Source organism: Dendrobates tinctorius, unplaced genomic scaffold (genome assembly GCF_039654945.1).
Source record: "Dendrobates tinctorius isolate UK_male_01 unplaced genomic scaffold, ASM3965494v1 ptg000019l, whole genome shotgun sequence".
NCBI lineage: Eukaryota > Metazoa > Chordata > Amphibia > Anura > Dendrobatidae > Dendrobates > Dendrobates tinctorius.
In genome coordinates this window covers 23,718,711-23,740,000 of record NW_027361687.1, presented here as the reverse complement: position 1 = coordinate 23,740,000, position 21,290 = coordinate 23,718,711, and the positions used below count along the sequence as shown (strand labels likewise).

The window sequence follows — 21,290 nt, the reverse complement described above, 5'->3', positions numbered from 1 at the left end:
CCCCACATCTTGGGCTGTCCGAGTTGTCCCTCAGCCCCATTTTAAACATCAGAAGGGGGGTACGGTACACACGATGGATCACATAAAGATGGGACAACCTAGCTGGTTCACTCAGTGAGTTTGGGGACATATTCTAGGATGCTGTCCCATACCTCGTCAGTCATCACCCCAATCTCTCCCTCCCATTTGGATCTTGCTTTAAGTGGGAACCCCATTAAATGTGTATGCAATATATCTTTGTAGGTGTTAGAAATTACCCCTTTCGTAAGTCCAGCACCACCACATATATAGTCCAACACTATGTCAGATTGTATCTGCAGGTTTCTGAAAAGTTTTTGAGCTGTAATGGCATGCGGTACCTGACAGTAGTGGTACCATTTAGAATTCGGCAACTGAAACTCACTCTGTAATTGCACAAACGGTCTCAGCTCCCCGTTACCCATAATTTGAGACATTAATGTCAGCCCCCTACGTTTCCAGCATTCCAGTCTCCCAAGTTTCCGAATCTCTGGGAGGTTATTATCCCACTAGATTAAGGCCCGATGCTATCGCATCGAGAGGATAGTGACACACCTCTTGCCATGTTAACCCTCAATACACACACACCTCCTCAACACACCACACCGCCTCAACACACACTCCTCTCACCTTTCACCATCTCCACTCACGTCCATACACTCTTTCACTCCACATACGACCCTTTCTCTCACTCCGTCTCTCATACTCACACCGTCATCGTCGCTGCTCCACGATCCCCGACATCTTCTTCCGCCGGCGCCATCCTGGATCCCGACATTGTCCACGCCGGCGACATGTTCTTGCGGCCATGCAATCTTGAGTATTCTGAAATCCTGCGAGTGGACATTAGTGGCTCACCATTGTCATTTTGAAACACGACTGCTACTTCACTGACAGTGGGATTATTGTAGCGTCGAGGGTCTTGAGTACGATCTTGTTTAATAGCCATAGTGATGTTTGGCATGACAGTTCCGTTTTGTACATTTTTGATTTTCTTTACATCGTAAGCGTTGTTCGTTTGCGGTAGTGGTATCGAGAATGTAAAGTTGGGCAAATGCGCGTTGCTGGTCATCTGAGGGATGTTGTGTTCCAGTTCTATGATAGATCTGGCCATGTATGCGGAAACAGTATGGGCCATATCCAGGAGGTGGTGAAATATTTGCACCCATGGAGGCAAAAGCAAAGGAACTGTTAATACTTCGAATATTATCCATGAAATTTTTGCTAACTTCACTTTGCCCTTTCAGCAAACGTGTAAAGACATCAGGATATTGTAGTATGGGTACATGGACTTTACCCTTCTGACAGCAGAGCATAAAGTTGTTATCAGAAGGTATCTCTGCTACAAAATGCAAAGCTTCGCAATGCTCACATACATGGGTCATGTCACCACAGCTGTGTTCGGTAATACTATTTTCATCATTAGTGAAAATGTGAGGTTGTAGTAGAAGTGCATGTCCAACCGATGGGGTGCGCCTAGTTTTGAGACCAACGTATATTTGTCTTGGTTGCACTTTCTGCGGGCTAACTGCAGCTTGTATGTGAAGAAACTGTGCGTTGGTATTGACTAATGGTGGTATTGATAGGGCAGAAACAGATTGCTGATTAGTTATGTCAGTGAACGGCATATAGGATGAAGTGTGGTAGTAACTTGTTCCACATGCTGATGTGGAAGCATCCTGTTGTGAGTCTACTAATAATGATGAGGAAGAAGCCGTCTGTTGGCAGTGATGGCGTGTAGAGGCTTCTTCAGCCAATGTAATAGATTTAGAGTTAGGGGATTCGTGTGAGACAACGGCGTTTATAAGCCTTAATCTTGTCAAGTTGATGCTGTTTTTCCTCAGGAGTCTCATTAGCACGGCGTTGTTTTTGTCGTAGTGCTAAAGCTGCTTTCCTTTCACTGGCATTGGCATACTGTGCATCGGTATTGAATGGTGGTATTGATAGGGCAGAAACAGATTGCTGATTAGTTATGTCAGTGAACGGCATATGGGATGGTGTAGCAGTAAATTGTTCCACATGCTGATGTGGAAGCATCCTGTTGTGAGTCTAATAATAATGATGAGGAAGAGGCCGTCTGTTGTCGGCGGTGACGGCGTGCAGATGCTTCTTCAGCCAATCTTATGGATTTAGAGTTAGGGGATTCGTGTGTGAGGCGACGGCGTTTATAAGCCTTAATCTTCTCAAGGCGATGGTGTTTTTCCTCAGGAGTCTCATTAGCACGGCGTTGTTTTTGTCGTAGTGCTAAAGCTGCTTTCCTTTCACTGGCATTGGCATACTTTTTGTTATGACTCATTTTGGCACAGGTAAAGGAGTCTATTTGGCAGTTATCTGGCAGTGAAGAAGGCGTCCTGGAGTATTGTAGAGTAAACAGATACTAATTGACCCTGTAATTGCCCAGCAGTAGTTATGAAGTGGTAGTGGCAAATTGGCCCTGTAGTTAGACACCGGCAGAGGAGCAAGGCAGCAGTAGTTATGGCGGTAGAGGCAAATTGGCCCTGTAATTAGACACCGGCAGAGGAGCAAGGCAGCAGTAGTTATGGCGGTATTGGCAAATTGGCCCTGTAATTAGACACCGGCAGAGGAGCAATGCAGCAGTAGTTATGGCGGTAGAGGCAAATTGATCCTGTAATTAGACACCGGCAGAGGAGCAAGGCAGCAGTAGTTATGGCGGTAGAGGCAAATTGGCCCTGTAATTAGACACCGGCAGAGGAGCAAGGCAGCAGTAGTTATGGCGGTAGAGGCAAATTGATCCTGTAATTAGACACCGGCAGAGGAGCAAGGCAGCAGTAGTTATGGCGGTAGAGGCAAATTGATCCTGTAATTAGACACCGGCAGAGGAGCAAGGCAGCAGTAGTTATGGCGGTAGAGGCAAATTAGCCCTGTAATTAGACACCGGCAGAGGAGCAATGCAGTAGTTATGGCTGTAGAGGCAAATTAGCCCTATAATTAGACACCGGCAGAGGAGCAAGGCAGCAGTAGTTATGGCGGTAGAGGCAAATTAGCCCTGTAATTAGACACCGGCAGAGGAGCAAGGCAGCAGTAGTTATGGCGGTAGAGGCAAATTGGCCCTGTAATTAGACACCGGCAGAGGAGCAAGGCAGCAGTAGTTATGGCGGTATAGGCAAATTAGCCCTGTAATTAGACACCGGCAGAGGAGCAATGCAGTAGTTATGGCTGTAGAGGCAAATTAGCCCTATAATTAGACACCGGCAGAGGAGCAAGGCAGCAGTAGTTATGGCGGTAGAGGCAAATTAGCCCTGTAATTAGACACCGGCAGAGGAGCAAGGCAGCAGTAGTTATGGCGGTAGAGGCAAATTAGCCCTGTAATTAGACACCGGCAGAGGAGCAAGGCAGCAGTAGTTATGGCGGTATAGGCAAATTGGCCCTGTAATTAGACACCGGCAGTAAACAGGCATAGGACCAAGGCAGCAGTAGTTATGGTGGTACAGGCAATGCCAAGCGTCCGCACAGCAAGTCGGTGTGAGGTAAATGACGCAATTTCACGAATGCAAGATGGCGATTCGCCGACGTCGTTAACACCTCTTGCCATGTTAACCCTCAACACACCACACCGCCTCAACACACACTCCTCTCACCTTTCACCTCCACTCATGTCCACTCACTCTTTCACTCCACATACGTTCCTTTCTCTCACTCCGTTTCTCATACTCACACCGTCATCGTCGCTGCCCCGACATCTTCCTCCGCCTCCGCGATCCAGGATCCAGACTTTCTCCAGGCCGCCGACATGTTCTTGCGGGACGCCATCTTGGATTTCGTGAAGTCCCGCGATATTCAAGATGGCGTCGCCGCAACAACATGTCGCTGGCATGGGCGACATCGGGATCCAAAATGGCGTCGGCATAATCTCGCGAGATTTCGCCGACGCCATCTTTTTGGATCCCGATGTCGTCCACGCCAGCGACATGTTGTTGCGGCGACGCCTTCTTGAATATCGCGGGACTTCACGAAATCCAAGATGGCGTCCCGCAAGAACATGTCGCTGGCGTGGGCGACATCGGGATCCAAAATGGCGTCGGCGTAATCTCGCGAGATTTCGCCGACGCCATCTTTTTGGATCCCGATGTCGTCCACGCCAGCGACATGTTGTTGCGGCGACGCCTTCTTGAATATCGCGGGATTTCACGAAATCCAAGATGGCGTCCCGCAAGAACATGTCGGCGGCCTGGAGAACGTCTGGATCCTGGATCGCGGCGGCGGAGGAAGATGTCGGGGCAGCGACGATGACGGTGTGAGTATGAGAAACGGAGTGAGAGAAAGGAACGTATGTGGAGTGAAAGAGTGAGTGGAGGTGAAAGGTGAGAGGAGTGTGTGTTGAGGGTTAACATGTGCGTGTGTGTGGTGACATCACCGGTTACAACTGGACGGAAGTTGTTACAACCGGAAGTTGGTTAAGGCATTTATTATTATAGATATAACTGTGAATCTAGTCAACCCGGTCACCCCTCTCACCCTCTTTAGTCTGTTCCACAGGTCTTGTAAGAGTCTGAGTGGGACACCCATCTCCCATTACACCCATCTTCCCATCCTCTAGGCCAAGTATCAATGAGCTTCTATTTAGTACGTATTCCAGCACTCCTCTGATGACGCCTGCCTTCTCTTGATTAGACCACCCTCTGAGATTTGACTTTGGGCAGCTAAAAAATACAGTTCTGCATTTGGTAGTGCCAGTACCCCCTCATCCTTTGGTCTTTGCAAGGTTTCTAGCCTTATTCTAGGTTGTTTCTTACGCCATACCAAGGCCCTAAACAGTGAATTCACCACTCCGAACCTTTTCTGCGGTATCCAGATTGGGGAGTTGTGTAATATATGTAAAAGCTTCGGCATTAAAACCATTTTAAGTAGATTAATCCTTCCCACCACCGACAAGTGTAATTTGTTCCAAGTGTCCACCTTAGTTCTTAGAATTGCCAGTAGAGGTACTAGATTAGTATTAAGGTACTCAGTCACCGGTAGGGAAACCTGTATCCCCAAATATTTAAACATTTCCACACATTGTAGTTTGTTGGCCCCTATGTCTTCCTGAGTCCATACCACCTCCTTGTCCACTTTAAATAGGCTTGATTTAGACCAATTTATGGTCAGTCCTGAGATCTCACCGAACCCCTCAATGGTCTGCACAGCATGATCCAATGAAGCCGAGGGGTCCCCTAGGAATAACAAAAGATCATCCGCATACAGGGCCACCTTTTCCTCCAAATCGCCATATTGAAACCCCTTTATTGCCTTGTTGCGTCTAATAGCAGCCGCCAATGGCTCTATCGCAATAGCGAACAGGAGCTGTGACAATGGACAGCCTTGCCTCGTTCCTCTATGCAGCTGTATTCCCGCAGACATTACCCCATTAATCTTCACTCTAGCTGTGGGTTGAGTATACAATAGCTGAATCCACGCTGTAAATTGAGGACCAAAGCCCATACTATGCAGCACTCTCCACAGGTATGACCATTCTACAGAGTCAAAGGCTTTATGGGCATCAAGTGAGGCTATCACCCTCCCACCTGGGTTATCGACTGGCAACTGCAGATTGAGATATAGTCTCCATATATTGGCTGCTGTTGATCTGTTGGGCATAAACCCCGATTGATCCATATGGATCAATGTATCAACAACACGAGTTAGTCGGTTCGCCAGCACTTAAGCCAGTATTTTCACATCAGCTGTCAGCAAGGATATTGGCCTGTATGAATCTGGAATTCCTGGATTTTTACCGTCCTTAGGAATCACCGCCTCCCGCATAGACGCAGGCAAAATCCCTTCTTTCATAGCCTCCTCAAACACTATTAATAGCTTGGATAGCAGAATTTCTTCTAGGTGTTTGTATATTTCCGCAGGAAGACCGTCTGCTCCCAGGGCCCTCTCATTAGTCATGCCATGCAGAGCCATCTCCAACTCCTCTACTGTGATAGGAGACTCCAACTTATCCCTATCTTCCATAGATAGTGTTGGAAGCAGTCCCGCACTGTGCTTCTTTTTAACGCTGTGTAGACTCGCCCGCGGTGCGGGTTTTACGCATAGTCATTCACTAGATGTGGTAAATCGGCATTATTCAGTGAGCACATGCGGATTTCCCTGTGTGATTAGAACGCAGCGTTATGCACGCACAAATACTGTGTCCAAAATGCTTCTATATCCTGAACGTGGGCACAAAGCCTAAGGAGTCACTGCTGACTGTTTCCTGCACTGTAAAGAGTCGCTGCTGATGGTTTCCCATGTAATGCTTAGTTTAACGGCCACTAAAAATCCCGTGTCTGTTTGCCTCTCATGGATCGGACCCATCCTGTGAGCGCAGGAAGGTTCTCTCTGGCTCTGTGAACACATTGTTTGCACCTATCGGCAGCATCTGAAGCTTATAAATTAATTAACTTTGCTCCGTGGTTATAATAAGCAGCCGCCACTTCTTGCTCTTCTCTGCTCTGGAGGGTTTAATGATTTATAGCGTAGAGTTCATTGCCTAGGTTACCGGCCACTTGTGCTGTGGCTTTTATTTAGGCACACTCGGGCTCTGTGCTTTCCTTAGAAAACCACAACAAATTGAAGTACCCAGATACAAAAGGATAACATTAAAATTAAATCTTTATTCAAATTATTAAAAAGGAAAAACCTCGCAAAGACAAAAGGTGGTATACAATCCAATTATAAATAAATTCAATAAATATACATAGTTTTGACAGTATTTGTATAAACATTACATCAACATTTTATGTGTAAACATGATTAGGTTTAATACTGGTATTATGGTTCCATCTAGTGGTTGTGTTCAAAAAATGCAGTAGAGAAGGTACAGTGGGGGGAAAAAAGTATTTAATCAGCCATCAATTGTGCAAGTTCTCCCACTTAAAAAGATGAGACCTGTAATTGACATCATAGGTAGACCACAACTATGAGAGTCAAAATGAGAAAAAAAAAACAGAAAATCACCTTGTCTGATTTGGCAAGATTTATTTTGCAAATTATGGTGGGAAATTAAAACAGGCACAATTTCTGGCTCTCACAGACCTGTAACTTCTTCTTTAAGAGGCTCCTCTGTCCTCCACTCATTACCTGTAGTAATGGCACCTGTTTGAACTTATCAGTATAAAAGACACCTGTCCACAACCTCCAACAGTCACACTCCAAACGCCACGAGTATTGGGAGAATGTCATATGGTATGATGAAGCCAAAGTAGAGCTCTTTGTTAGAAACAAAGCTCGTCGTATTTGGAGGAGACAGAATGCTGAGTTGCAACCAAAGGACACCATACTTACCAGGGCTGTGGAGTCGGTAAGCCACAGTTGCGACTCCGACTCCTGGATTTTATCAGGCTCCGACGCCGACTCCTTCATAAATGGCCAATTCATAACAACAAATTTACTGTTGTAAAATATTAAACATCGTGCTTATTCAGTTTCTCACCATCATATAAGTAATCAGACCACTTGGAGCAAAAACTACATTTATTAGAATACAATTAGAATATAGCAAATAACGTTTATAAACTTTTCTAAACTGTAAGTAAATATGCAATAAACACTTTTATGCAGTTAATAAGAAGAAATCTATAAATTTGTCCTCAGAAAAAGTATTGCCTCTGTCAGATCCTCCTTCATGGATGCCCTCAAATCTGATCTAATTATTTTGAGAGCAGAGAACAACCTCTCTACACTAACTTGTGTTGGTGGCAAAGCAGTAACCACTCGGGCAACATCTCTGACAATGTCAGGATACAGAGGAATCGCTTGTTGCACTGTTATTTTTGATGAACGGTCAAATTTCTCAATTTCTTTTAGTGCACATGAAAAATTCTGCTGAAATGTACTGGCTGTGTTCCTTGATGGGGATGACTCTTCTATGCGGGAACGCTTTGCACGGTCCTTGTGATCCAAATATTTTTCGAAATTAAATTCTTCATCAGTTGAAGATGTGGCAGGACGACCAAATTCTTCTTGTTCCTCCTGACTGTTCTGCAACCCTTTCATCCTTACTGCTATTTCAAACAGAGCTTCTTTTCCTTTACTTAGCTGTTGATCATCTAGAAGAATCCGATGCATTGGGTCTACATAAACAGCTGCCAAAAGAATGTTATTTTGTAATAGTAGCTCCTCTCTCCGTTTCATTGATGTAGCAATGCCACTTGCAATTAACCCTCCTCTTTGGGACAGGCGAAACATCAGGTTCTTCCACTCCTTTAAGAAAATACCTGGAGTTAAGTCCTCTGCTTGTAAATTTTTTAGTTACTGTAAATGGGTGCTCTAGCAATTTTTCCAGCTCAGTCACCTGATTCCACTGACCTTCATTTAGCGTCAGTTGAGGGTTAGCCATGTCTACAAGAAAGGTTTTCAGTTCAACCAAGCGCTGAATCATTAAGTAAGTACTGCCCCAACATGTGGCTTGATCAATAATTGCCCCTTTTCCAGCACTTCTCTTCAAAATTGAGTCAACTTTAGGGGTTCTGGCAACAGTAGCCAATTTTCTCACCTTGCCAATCAGTGCAGCGGCATGTCCTTCTTGCAGACTGTCTCTTATAGCCAGCTGTAGCGTATGCACAACACAGCGCATGTGATGAATGAAAGAACATATTGACACAGTTTCAACAAGATCATCTAAACTATCATGTTGCTGTTCATCTGAAGCAACTTCAGTTTGCTCCTCAGTTACAATACTGTGTTCCTCTATTTCAAACATTTCTGTGTCTGTGGACCCAGAATGTTCTTCTAGCTGCTGGTCACCATCATTACTCTCATTCATTAGCTTAATAGTACTTATCATATTTGAAGCATTGTCAGTTACGACAGAAAGAACTTGCTCTTTTTTAAGTTCATAGTCTTGCAGAACCTTTTCCACCAAGACCTGGAGAAACTCACTGGTGTGATGAGCTTTGGTGTCTCTTACTGCCAATGTCTTGGTAACTATTTCATTTTTGTCACAAACAAATCGGACATTGATGGCAAAATAGTTCACTCTGTGACGTGTGCAGGCATCCATTTTAAGAAACAGAAAGCGTCCCTTGAGAGTTTTTTTTAAGTTCTTCCTTTTGTTTAAAAGCTTCTTCGATTACTAATTTTCTAATACTCTCTCTCTCCAGAGAAACACCAAGCTTGCGGGCCATTTCCCCATTCAGACACACAAGCTGGTCGTGAAAATAATAAAATAGGCACACTATCCTTTACAACAAGCTCTATGATCTGTTTTTTAAATGTATCTACTGTCATTGTCACAGTAACTTTGTCACTGACAAAATATCTTGCAACTGATGGCTGCAAAGTTCTCTGCTCCTTTGTTTGGCTGGAAGAGCTGGGCACTGGTTCATTGGTTTGGATGCAGTCTTTCTCATCCACTGCTTTCAGTACTTCTGGATGAAAGCGCTGTAAATGTCTCTTTAGATTAGAAGCTCTGGTAGGAGCATTTTTTATCTTTGCCTGAATATGCACTCATCTTGGCTTCACAGCATTTGTTTTCGTCTGGATCATTTGTCATACACTGACAGACATAATGTTTTCTATCTTGAGTGATGGTGAAATGTTCAAATACAGCTGATTTAATGTGATGCTTCTTTGACATTCTCAGGTTTTTAATTCTGCATTCACAATCCAAATGACAATTGTTTTTCCTAAAAACAATTGTACAAAATTATTGCCAGGTTGTACAACTGATATAGTGGTCAGTAATACTGTTATTATTCCTCATGTACTCACAGTTAACTGATGCAAAGTTTGTTGAAAGGATAATACTTCTTACAGTCTTCCTCTTCTGAGTAGCAGGCAGCTGTGAGATGCTTGGAAGACGCACACCTAGTATGATCTAGTCTAGAGGAGGAGCTTTACTACTAAGAATTTGCAACACATTTTAACTTTCAGTTTCATACATTGTAAGTAGAGGGGTTGGGGCAGCATGAGGTTAACCAAGTATAAGATTAGATAAGGGCAGTGGAGAACAGTGACACACAAGAAGTAAGAAATGTCTCTATCTCCAGCAGAACTGCTTATCACTGTTGTTCATAGTTTGATAGAACATATATATTTGAGTAACATTTATAAAATTCATATGAAAGTTCAATTATGAAATATTAATACATTTTTTTTAAAGCTGGAGTCGGTACATTTCTACCGACTCCAACCAAAACTAACTCCGACTCCACAGCCCTGATACCTACTGTGAAGCATGGGGTGGCAACATCATGCTTTGGGGCTGTTTCTCTGCAAAGGGACCAGGACGACAGATCCGTGTACATGATAGAAGGGCTGTGGAGTCGGTAAGCCAACCTGCGACTCCGACTCCTCAATTTCCCTTCCACCGACTCAGACTCCAACATAGATTGCTTATATTTAAGTGAAAAATTTATTGTAGTACAATGTAAACATCAGACATTTAATAATTTTTATGATATAATAATCAAGACATTTAGATAGAACATAATATATATTTATTGGAATACAACTTTAGAACACAAAAACCTGTAATAAATTGTAAATATGTAATGCACTATGTAATATCGATTACATATATATACAGTGTATATATATATCACTATGTAATAAACTATGTAAGTGGCAAAAAAACAGTTTTCAACAAAAACATACTAAATAACATTTGTGCAGTCTATGAATTTGTTCTAAGAAATAGAATTGCCTCCATCAGATCCTCCTTCATAGATGACCTAAAATCTGACCTAATAATTTTAAGGCCAGAGAACAACCTCTCTACACTAACTTGGGTTGGAGGCAAAGCTGTAACCACATGGGCAACATCTCTAACAATTTCCAAGTATAAAGGAATTACCCCATGCACAGTCAGTTTTGATGAACGGTTGAATTTTTCTATTTCTTTGAGAGCAAGTGAAAAATTTTGCTGAAATATGGTCAATCTGCTGCTATAGGAGACGGAGTGAAATCTTTCTCCTTGCAGCAACGCTTTGCCTGCTCCATGTCATCCAAATACTTGTCAGTCAAACTCCTCATCTGATGAGGATGAAGATATGGCAGCAGTAGCACTGTCAGGACTCAAGTCCTCTTGCGCCTGGCAGTCCTCCTGTAGGCCACTTATCCTAACTGCTACCTCAGTCAGAGCTTCTTTTCCTTTAGTAAGCTGTTGATCATCAAGCAATATACGATGACTTGGGTCCACATAAACAGCTGCCAGAAAAATTTTATTTCTTTATCGCCTTATTGGGGGACACAGAATACCATGGGTGTATGCTGCTGCTGCTAGGAGGCTGACACTATGCAAAAACAAGAAAATTAGCTCCTCCCCGGCAGTATACACCCACCGACAGGCACCAAGCACCTCAGTTTGTGCTTAGTGTCTGTAGGAGGCGGACCGGGATCTCCCCAGATCCGCAGTTTTAATCCAATTTTCCTTTCCGGTTTAGTTTGAACTTTTTAATTTTTCCCTCTTTTCTCTTTTAGGTTCTTTTCCATCGGGAAACAGGGTATAGTTGTTACTCTGATTTCCCATATCATGCGGCTGAGCGAGCAGTGTGGTGTCACCCACATCGCAAATCTCAGTACCGCAGGCAGGACTTTTCCCTATCACCTTCCGGTGACAAGGGTTACGGACAGGTGGCTGGTCCTTGCCGAATCCCCCTCCTCACCCCTTTCTCGGGACAGGGCTGAGAGGAAGACGGCCATCGCAGGTGTTTCAAGCAGTCTTCTGCAGGATGCGGGTACAGTGGACTCCTTCCCCTCCCAGCGGCCTGCCGTTTCCCCGTGGGCCCCTGTGGTCATCCTCTTCTGGGACGTCAGGTAAATGCCTGTACGTTCCCTCCGGCCCCGCATAAGCTCCAGTGACATGGGAGAAGAAGGGACCTGGTTTTGCAGTTCCACAAGTTTGAATCTCCCGCCCTTTTTCTGCCTGTCGCGCGCTCAGCCGCTTGCCTTCCTTCACTTTCCCTGCTCTAGCCAGGGAGTCTACGGGGATCCCCTCACTCACCGCAGCGTCAGGACCTGTCAGATCATCCTTAGCGCGGTATGTCGGGCATGGGGCTGCGGCGCCGTCAGGGTGGGAGGCACTTTCACTTTCCCCTCAGCGCGGGGAATTCCTCTGCTCTCCCTCCTCCCTTCCTGAGCGCGCTCTTTTCAGCGCGCCCTTTCTAGCCCATCACAGGGCTTCTTTCTCTCTTGGATGCCAGCCCCCTCTTCTGCCATGCCCTCCCCAGTCGCTATTAACCAATCACGGTGCGGCCGCTAAGCTCCGCCCATCTCCCAGCACAGCGTTTCCTGATGCCTGAATCACTCCTTCCTGCGCTGTTTGGGGGACACTTCGGCGTTTCTTCTGCTGCTCGCACAGAATCTCGGTAGGCTCGGCTCTGAGGCAAGGATTAGCTCTCCTCGGCAGTTATTTCCTAATATCTGCAGCCAATCAGTGCAGTTTACTTATGCCCAACCCTTCAGGGGATCTCTTCTTCAGGCCCACCGCTACCTATTACGCCTGTGCGCGCTGTAAAAAGAAGTGGGCATCGGGTCAGTCGTCCCCATTCTGCCCCCCCTGCAGTCCTTCAAATATGTCAGCATCTCAGGAATGCACAGAGTCCCGGGCGGAGGGCGCTCTTCCCTCCTCTCTCCCCCCGGAGTGGGCCGTTACAATGTCAGTCTGTTTCTGACTTGACAAAAGTATCACAGTCGCTGGTCCAGGTCTTAGAACGATCACCTCAGCCACCTCTGCCCCGACCACCTCTCGGGGTGAGTCGTCCGCACCTGACCGCGACCTTCAGAGAGACAGACAGGGAAGGACTACTAGGAAGCGGGCTCTGTCCACTTCGTCTTCGAGCTCGCAGGGCCCTTCCGCTCCCAGGCCTCCTTCTCCTTCCTCGGATGACAACCTTCAGTCAGGCGAGGATTCTCATTCGGAAGCTAGCTCAGAGGGAACAGCGTTTCTAAGACGCGGGACATGGTCGATAGTCTTATTGCAGCTATCTTCCAAACACTAAAACTTAAACAGGATGAGGCTCCAACTCAGGAAAGCTCTGTTCTCCTTAGACGAGCCAGACCTCTGTCTCGAACCTTTCCCAATCACAACGATTTCGAAACTACCTTATCCAAACACTGGGAGCGCCCTGAGCAACGTTTCTCAGGCCGCAAGTATTTGGACGTTCTGTACCCCTTTGACGCAGAACTGCTCTCAAAGTGGTCCAAGGCTCCCGAGGTAGATCCTCCAGTTTCCCGGATAGCCTCAAAAACGGTGCTCTCTCTGCCAGACGGGGCATCGCTCAAAGATCCTACTGACAGGCAGATTGAATCTCTGGCTAAGTCTATCTTTGAGGCATCTGGCGCCGCTCTCTGCCCTATTTTCGCATCCGCCTGGGTGGCGAAGGTCATTTCCGCTTGGGCAAAAATTCTTCGCAGAGGCATCTTAGCGTCAGCTCCTCAAGACGAGTTGGCAGATCTTGCAGATCAGATTAACCAGGCGGGAAAATACCTTTTGGCCGCCTCCTTGGACGCGGCCGGCTGCGTAGCAAGGGCTAACAGCAACATAGTAGCTGTACGCAGAGTCCTTTGGCTAAAGTCATGGAATGCGGACACTACTTCGAAAAAGTCGCTTACCAATCTGCCATTCCATGGCTCTAGGCTCTTTGGAGCAAAGCTGGATCAGATAATTTCCGATGCCACTGGAGGTAAAAGTACTTCGCTTCCCCAGTCTCGACCAAAACGTCCTTTCAACAGAAGGGGGTTTCGACCGTTCAGGCCCTTTCGTCCCTTCTCTGCCACGGAGAGAGCCACTCAACAGGATCGGCCGCCTGCCACCAGGGAGCGGGATCAGAGGAAACCTTCCTACAAACCCGTTCCTCACTGGAGATCTAGACGTCAATATTCCAGATCTGCAGGAGCCAATTCCGGCAGATTTTCGTCTAAGTGATGGGTCACCCCCACCTGGAATTTCTTCCAGGGTGGGAGGCAGACTTTCCTTTTTCGCAGATGCTTGGCTGTCCGTTGTCGACGACGCTTGGGTCAGAGAACTCGTCGCGTCCGGTTACAAAATCGAATTTGCTTCACTCCCGAACAGACGGTTTTTCCGGTCTCGGCCTCCACGACAGCGGGCCCAGATTCCGGGTTTTCTGCAGGCCATTTCCTCCCTTCTTTCCGCCGGAGTCATTGTTCCCGTTCCCTCAGACGAACGGTTTTCCGGGTTCTACTCCAATCTCTTTGTGGACACGAAGAAAGACTGCTCTCTTCGTCCTATTCTGGATCTCAAATTGCTCAATCGCCACGTGAAGATTCTTCATTTCAGGATGGAGTCTCTTCGGTCGGTGATTGCTTCCATGGAGCCCGGGGAATTTCTCTGCTCGGTGGACATTCGGGATGCCTATCTGCACATTCCAATCTGTGTGCAACATCAGAAGTATCTTCGATTTGCGTTTCAGGGAGACCACTTTCAGTTCACAGCTCTTCCTTTCGGCCTGGCTTCAGCGCCCCGGGTTTTCACGAAGGTGATGGCGACCGTCATGGCCATCCTTCGCTCCAGAGGGATCCTCATCATCCCTTATCTGGACGATCTTTTGATCAAGGGTTCGTCTCGCCAGGACTGTCTCCGGAGCCTTCAGATAACCCTGGACACTCTCAGCCGCCTAGGTTGGCTGGTCAACAAGAAGTCCATTCTGATCCCCACCCAGCGTCTGGCCTTTCTGGGTATGGAATAAGACACGGAGCTGGCTCGTGTTTTTCTTCCAAAGGAAAAATTTACAACTCTGTCCAAGGGCATCAGAACTCTCAAGAGGCCTGCTCCCATTCCCATTCGGTTCTGCATGGAGGTCCTGGGGAAGATGGTGGCCTCCATGGAAGCAGTGCCCTTTGCGCAGTTTCATCTTCGCCCCCTCCAGCTGTCTCTGCTTTCAGCCTGGGACAAGACCACGATGTCCTTGGACAGTCCTATTCGGCTTCCTCTCAGAGTGAGGCAATCTCTCACTTGGTGGCTACGGCCAGCGTCAGTTCTCCAAGGGAGGTCCTTCCTTCCGCCTCAGTGGCAAATCATCACCACAGATGCGAGCCTTCTAGGATGGGGAGCCGTGTTCCATCAGAAAGCGGCCCAAGGCCGCTGGAAGCCACAGGAGTCTCTCCTCCCAATCAATCTTTTGGAGATCAGGGCTATTTTCCTGGCCCCCCTTCATTGGCAGCCCCTCCTCTCCGGCAAGCCGGTCCGTATTCAGTCGCACAACGCCACGGCCGTGGCGTACATCAACCATCAGGGGGGCACGCGCAGCAAACAATGTCAGAAGTGGCCAAGATATTACGCTGGGCAGAACGTTACGTTCCGACAATCTCCGCCGTCCATATTCCAGGGGTGGAAAATTGGGCAGCCGACTTTCTGAGTCGCCAGGGCCTAGCGTCCAGCGAATGGTCCCTGCACCCCGCGGTTTTCTCACAGATATGCGACCGTTGGGGCACCCCGGATGTCGATCTCATGGCATCTCGGATGAACCACAAGGTGCCGCAGTTCGTAGCCAGGTCCAGGGACCCTCTAGCCGTCGCATGCGACGCACTGGTGACTCCGTGGTCCCAGTTTCAACTTCCGTATCTGTTCCCGCCTCTGGCATTGATCCCTCGGGTGGTCAAAAAGATAAAATCGGAAGGCGTACCAGTGATTCTAGTCGCTCCAGATTGGCCAAGGCGGCCTTGGTACGCGGAACTGGTCAACATGCTCGCGGACGTTCCCTGGAGGCTTCCGGACCGTCCAGATCTTCTCTCGCAAGGCACCCTTTACCACGAGAATTCTCAGTCTCTGAGTTTGACGGCATGGCCGTTGAGACCGCAATTCTGAAGGAATCAGGTCTGTCCAGTCAGGTTATTCAAACTATGATCAGAGCCAGGAAACCAGCCTCTTCCCGCATTTACTATAGGTACTGGAAAGCTTTTTTCCGTTGGTGCGATAACAGAGTCTTCCCAATGTCCTTTTCTATCCCGTCTATCCTGGGGTTTCTTCAGGCTGGGCTAGACGCGGGTCTGTCCCTCAGTGCGCTCAAGGGCCAGGTTTCCGCGCTCTATCCTCTTCCAAAGAGAGCTAGCTTCCCTACCACAGGTCAAGACCTTTCTACAAGGGGTTTCCCACGTGGCTCCTCCTCATCATTCGCCAATAGACCCGTGGGATCTCAACCTCGTTCTTAGCGCTCTCCAGAAGGCGCCGTTCGAGCCTCTCCAGGACATTCCTTTGTCCCTTCTCTCTTGGAAGGTCACCTTTTTGATCGCCATTTCATCCATCAGAAGAGTTTCTGAATTGGCGGCCTTGTCATGTCGTTCCCCTTACCTCATTCTCCATCAGGACAAAGCCGTCCTCAGGCCTTGTTCCTTCTTTTCTTCCAAAGGTGGTTTCCGCTTTCCATATCAATGAGGATATCGTCCTTCCTTCTTTTTGTCCGGCTCCATCTCATCCTCTTGAGAAGTCTCTCCACAAACTGGACGTAGTTAGAGCCCTGCGTGTCTATCTCGCCAGGACTTCTTCCTTTCGTCTGTCCGATTCCTTGCTGATCATCTCTGAAGGTCGCCAGAAGGGCCTTCCGGCTTCCAAATCCACGATCGCTCGCTAGATTCGTTCTACCATTCTGGAAGCGTATCGTCTTCAGGAAAAACGGCCCCCTCCGGGAGTAAGAGCTCATTCCACCCGGGCTGTGGCGGCTTCGTGGGCTGCTCGTCACCAGGCCTCGGCCATGCAAATTTGCAAGGCCGCAACCTGGTCATCTTTGCACACCTTCACGAGGTTCTACAGGGTTCATACCCAGGCCTCGTCTGATGCTGTGGTTGGTAGGAAGGTTCTGCAGGCGGCGGTGGCTCACCGGCCGACCTAAGCCTTTCGGTTACCTTCGTTCCTTATTGCTGTTCCCACCCTTGGGACTGCTTTGGGACGTCCCATGGTATTCTGTGTCCCCCAATAAGGCGATAAAGAAAGATGGATTTTTGGTTCTTACCGTAAAATCTCTTTCTTGGAGCCTTCATTGGGGGACACAGCACCCTCCCTGTTTAAGTTGTACCGTGTTGGGTCTTAGAGTCCCTTGTTGGGTTGGTACATATGGTTCGAGTTTTTCTCGTTGCTTCTCCTACTGCTTTTTCACCAACTGAGGTGCTTGGTGCCTGTCGGTGGGTGTATACTTCCGGGGAGGAGCTAATTTTCTTGTTTTTGCATAGTGTCAGCCTCCTAGCAGCAGCAGCATACACCCATGGTATTCTGTGTCCCCCAATGAAGGCTCCATAAAGAGATTTTACGGTAAGAACCAAAAATCCATCTTTTCCAATAGCTGTGTCTCTCTCTGTTTCATTGAAGCAGAAATGCCATCTGCGATTAAATCTCCTCTTTGGGACAGGCAAAATAGCAATTTCTTCCACTCCCTTATGAAAATGCCAGGAGTTAAATCATCATTCCTTCAATTCAGCCACGTGTCCATTGACCTTCATTTAGGGTTACCTGAGGGTTCGCCATATCTATAAGAAACGGTTTTAGCCAGGATCAAAACTTGGGGGGGCAGAACCTCATACTGTTCCGCAGAATCTCATACTGCACACCTCAGCTGCTGCAGAACCTTATACTGCACACCCCTACACTTGAAAATAAAGCCTGCACCTTAACATGTGGTGAATGCAGTCTCTCTATTCCAACTATCAATTGATGTTGATGTGTTACTGAAGCATAGCAATACCTGTCCTGGGCATCCTTTTGGGCAGCTATGAGGTGTACCTGATTGGTGCTAAAAAAAAAAAAGGAGTGTTAGTCTGTGTGCTACCCGGCTTTCATTCTTTTTGGTACAGATAAGATATGGATAGACAGATATGGATAAATAGATGGAGAGAGCAGATTTCTAATCTGCTTTTGCTATTGAAAACATCTATGAGCTCAAAAACCTTTCAGGTGATGCGGTTTTTTAAAAAGCTGATCTGCTTTTGCAGCTGAAAAACGTATCCTCAAAAAACGCAGCAAAAACGCTGTGCGTGAATGTAGCCTTAGATCAGGAATAGAACAGCCATTTATAGGACATTTCATAACTTTCCCAAATTCCCATGAAAAAATATTCAGCACATCCTGCATTGAGCTACTGTACCCAATTTATATATTTTAGGAGTCGGACCATTTTATTCCGACTCCACCAAAATGAGCTCCGACTCCACAGCCCTGCATGATAGAATGAATGGGGCCATGTATCGTGAGATTTTGAGTGCAAACCTCCTTCCAGCAGCAAGGGCATTGAAGATGAAGAAACGTGGATGGGTCTTTCAGCATGATAATGATCCCAAGCACACCGCCAGGGCAATGAAGGAGTGTCTTCGTAAGAAGCCTATGAAGGACCTGGAGTGGCCTAGCCAGATCTCAACCCCATAGAAAACCTTTGGAAAGATTTGAAAGTCTGTGTTGCTCAGCGACAAGCCCAAAACATCACTGCTCTAGAGGAGATCTGCATGGAGGAATGGGCCAACATACCCCCCACTGTGTGAGCCAACCTTGTGGAGACTTCCAGAAAACGTTTGACCTCTGTCATTGCCAACAAAGGATATATAACAAAATATTGAGATGAACTTTTGTTAATGATCAAATATATGTTCCATCATAATTTGCAAAATAAATGTTTCCAAATCAGACAAGGTGATTTTCTGGATTTGGTTTCTCATTTTGACTCTCATAGTTGTGGTCTACCTATGATGTCACTTACAGGCCTCTCTCATCTTAAGTGGGAGAACTTGCACAATTGGTGGCTGACTAAATACTTTTTTCCCCACTGTAGAAGTACATGCATGAATTATAACTTCAGAGCTAAAACATTCATGAATGAATCACCTAGTGAGGCAAATTAGTCACCATAATTTCTGAGGACAGAGAGCAAGTGCATAAGTAATCAAGAAGCTCCTGCTCATGAAAGACTGATCAGGCAAAATCTAATACATGCTAGTGCTATGCCATATATATCATAAGCATGGTAAAAAAAACAGCCTGCAAAAGACTCAAATGTAAGTATAAGAACTGAGATCACATATTTACCACTAGCCCTTTTACTGCGTCAGCTTCCTCAGAGAGGGTGGTTGTAATAACAAGCAGCCACCACTTAAGGCCCCGTTACACATAACGATGTCCCAGCGATCCCACCAACGAGCCAACATGGATGGGATCGCTGGGACATAGTTAGCTGATCTCTGGTGAGCTGTCACATAGACAGACCCTCCAGCGATCAGGACCAACGTGCATGCTGGTTTAGAAGGTAAACAGCGGGTAACTAAGAGCTGCACGGCTCTTAGATACCCGCTGTTTACATTGGAAATCAGCTCTGTGTCGCTGATCGTTGGTCTCTCGCTGTCACACGCAGAGATGCGCGCTGGCCAGCGGGAGTCCAACGTTCAAAAAACGGCCCAGGACGATGGAGCGCGATCAGCGATACCCAGCAGGGGGGGCAGGTCGCGGATACATGTCACACACAGCGATATCGCTGGCAAGATCGCTGTGGCGTCTCAAAATCAGCGATCTCGCTGTGTGTGACGGGGCCTTTACTCTTCTCTCCAGAATGGAGGGATTAATGATTTATAGTGTAGAGTTCTTGTTGCCTAGGTTACCGGCCTCCTGTGCTGTGGCTATTTTCTGGACACGGGCTCTGTGCTATCCTTCCTGCTCTGTAGCTAGCTGGATCTCACCACCCTCAGTCTTCCTGAACTTCTCCTGTGCTGCAGAGGTGAAGTAGAGCGAACAGGATGCTATCTGAGTGGACAATTTAGGACAGTTTTTGGCTGAGCAGCAAGCTGGGAGCAAAGCTCTACTGAACACACAACCACAGTATGTCCCTGTAAATTCTGTTACTCCCATCTTCATAAATGATCACCTTTCCATAGGAATGGGGATAACTGGCTGATCAATGGGGGTCTGACAGCTGGGACCCCCACCCATCCCAAAAATGTGCCTCTGCACAGCACCATGTGACTGGCTGGATGACCACCAGCTCTTCATACAGCAGAGTATTCAATCCCATAAATAACAAATGAAGCGGAGGTGGTTGTGTCTGGCCACAAGGGGGGGCTGTGCAGAATCTCTGGATCGGTGGGGGTCCCAGCTGTCATACCTCCACCCTGATATTGGCCTTTAAGCTGCCATAATACAGATTTTTGCAATTAAAGGAGTAATATGCAGGTTAATAACTGAACTCGCGGCTACCGGGACGAAATTAGGTTTATTCTTCCCAGCAGCTTTGTGGGCCCTTTGACAGGCTGCTGTGCTGGGGCGTGCTTACAGCTGTTGCTCACTGTACCGGACAGCATCGTAACACTGTTAACCTGCAGATTGTTAGTGTTTGGGGATATGGCATAATCCTGAATCTTCTGCTGTAGGTTTCCGTGTTGCTCTTGGTGCACCATGGCCATGCAAGCGCAGTACGAGGCGACTGCGGAAGAAGAATCGTTTGGACCTCAAGCCATATCTCGTCTGGAGGTACGTCTAACACTTGTTTCGTTTTTGTTTGTTTTTTTTTCCCATTGCTCTTCATTTTCTTGTAATGTCCATTTCTATTTTCGCTGTTGTAAAGTCTATACAGCTATTTACCAATCTCTAGCGCACTACATAATGGCATTGTGAGGGAGCCTGTGATGCAGCTACCGAGAGCCGAGACCTCCAATCCTGGCTATATAACTTCAGTAATGGCCTCTACTAAAAGGGAAAAAAATATTTTTTTCTTTAAAGGGAGGGTCAGCCCAGGGGGGGGGGGGTATTAGGCCCCCAGGTTTGCCTTATAGTATAGGACTAACTTGCATAATGCATGTGACTCCAGAAACATCAGAGCATTATGGCAGCAAACAGAGGACAACTAGTATAAGTCCTATAGTGGGACTGTTTGTGAAAAAATTCTATTCCATTCAATATAGTAAAAAAAACAAACTAAAATTAACACAGTGAGGCAGTTTAAGTGTCAGAGTTTGGCTTTAAAGGGGGCTCTTTTATCAATATATTTTTTTATCAATGCCTGTGCTTTTAGCTTAAAAGGGAACCTGTCACCAGTGTTGTCACACAGCAGCTAAAATATCATGTTACTCAGCATCTGCGCTGCTTTCCCTAAATCCTTATATAACTCCCCCTGTATAGCCCCAAAAAAACCTTTTTGATTTAATCCGTGCTGGATGCTAATGGGGTCCGTTCGGTCCTCTCCACCTTTCCCCTAGCTGCTGCTTTCCATCCTTGGTGCGGATGACAACTCCTGCGTCATCCGCATTGTCGTGAGATATCTCGTGCCTGCGCAGACAAATTGCATCTCACGCTTGTGCAGTATGATTTTCCCAACTGCGGGCAAAGCAGAAAATCAGAAATGCACACCTTTGATGTTGTC

The 21,290-nt window shown here is 46.8% G+C and overlaps 1 protein-coding gene across 2 annotated transcripts in view; it reads left to right on the top strand.

Annotated features, from left to right (window-relative positions):
* The window catches only part of RAD51 (RAD51 recombinase), a 34,230-nt gene that overhangs the window by 6,000 nt on the left and 6,940 nt on the right, over window positions 1-21,290 (top strand). For both annotated transcript variants that reach the window (XM_073566700.1, XM_073566701.1), the window contains exon 2: window positions 20,302-20,401. In XM_073566700.1, coding sequence (XP_073422801.1) covers window positions 20,327-20,401 — 75 coding nt within the window. In that variant the 5' untranslated portion in view covers window positions 20,302-20,326. The remainder of the gene's footprint in view (window positions 1-20,301; window positions 20,402-21,290) is intronic.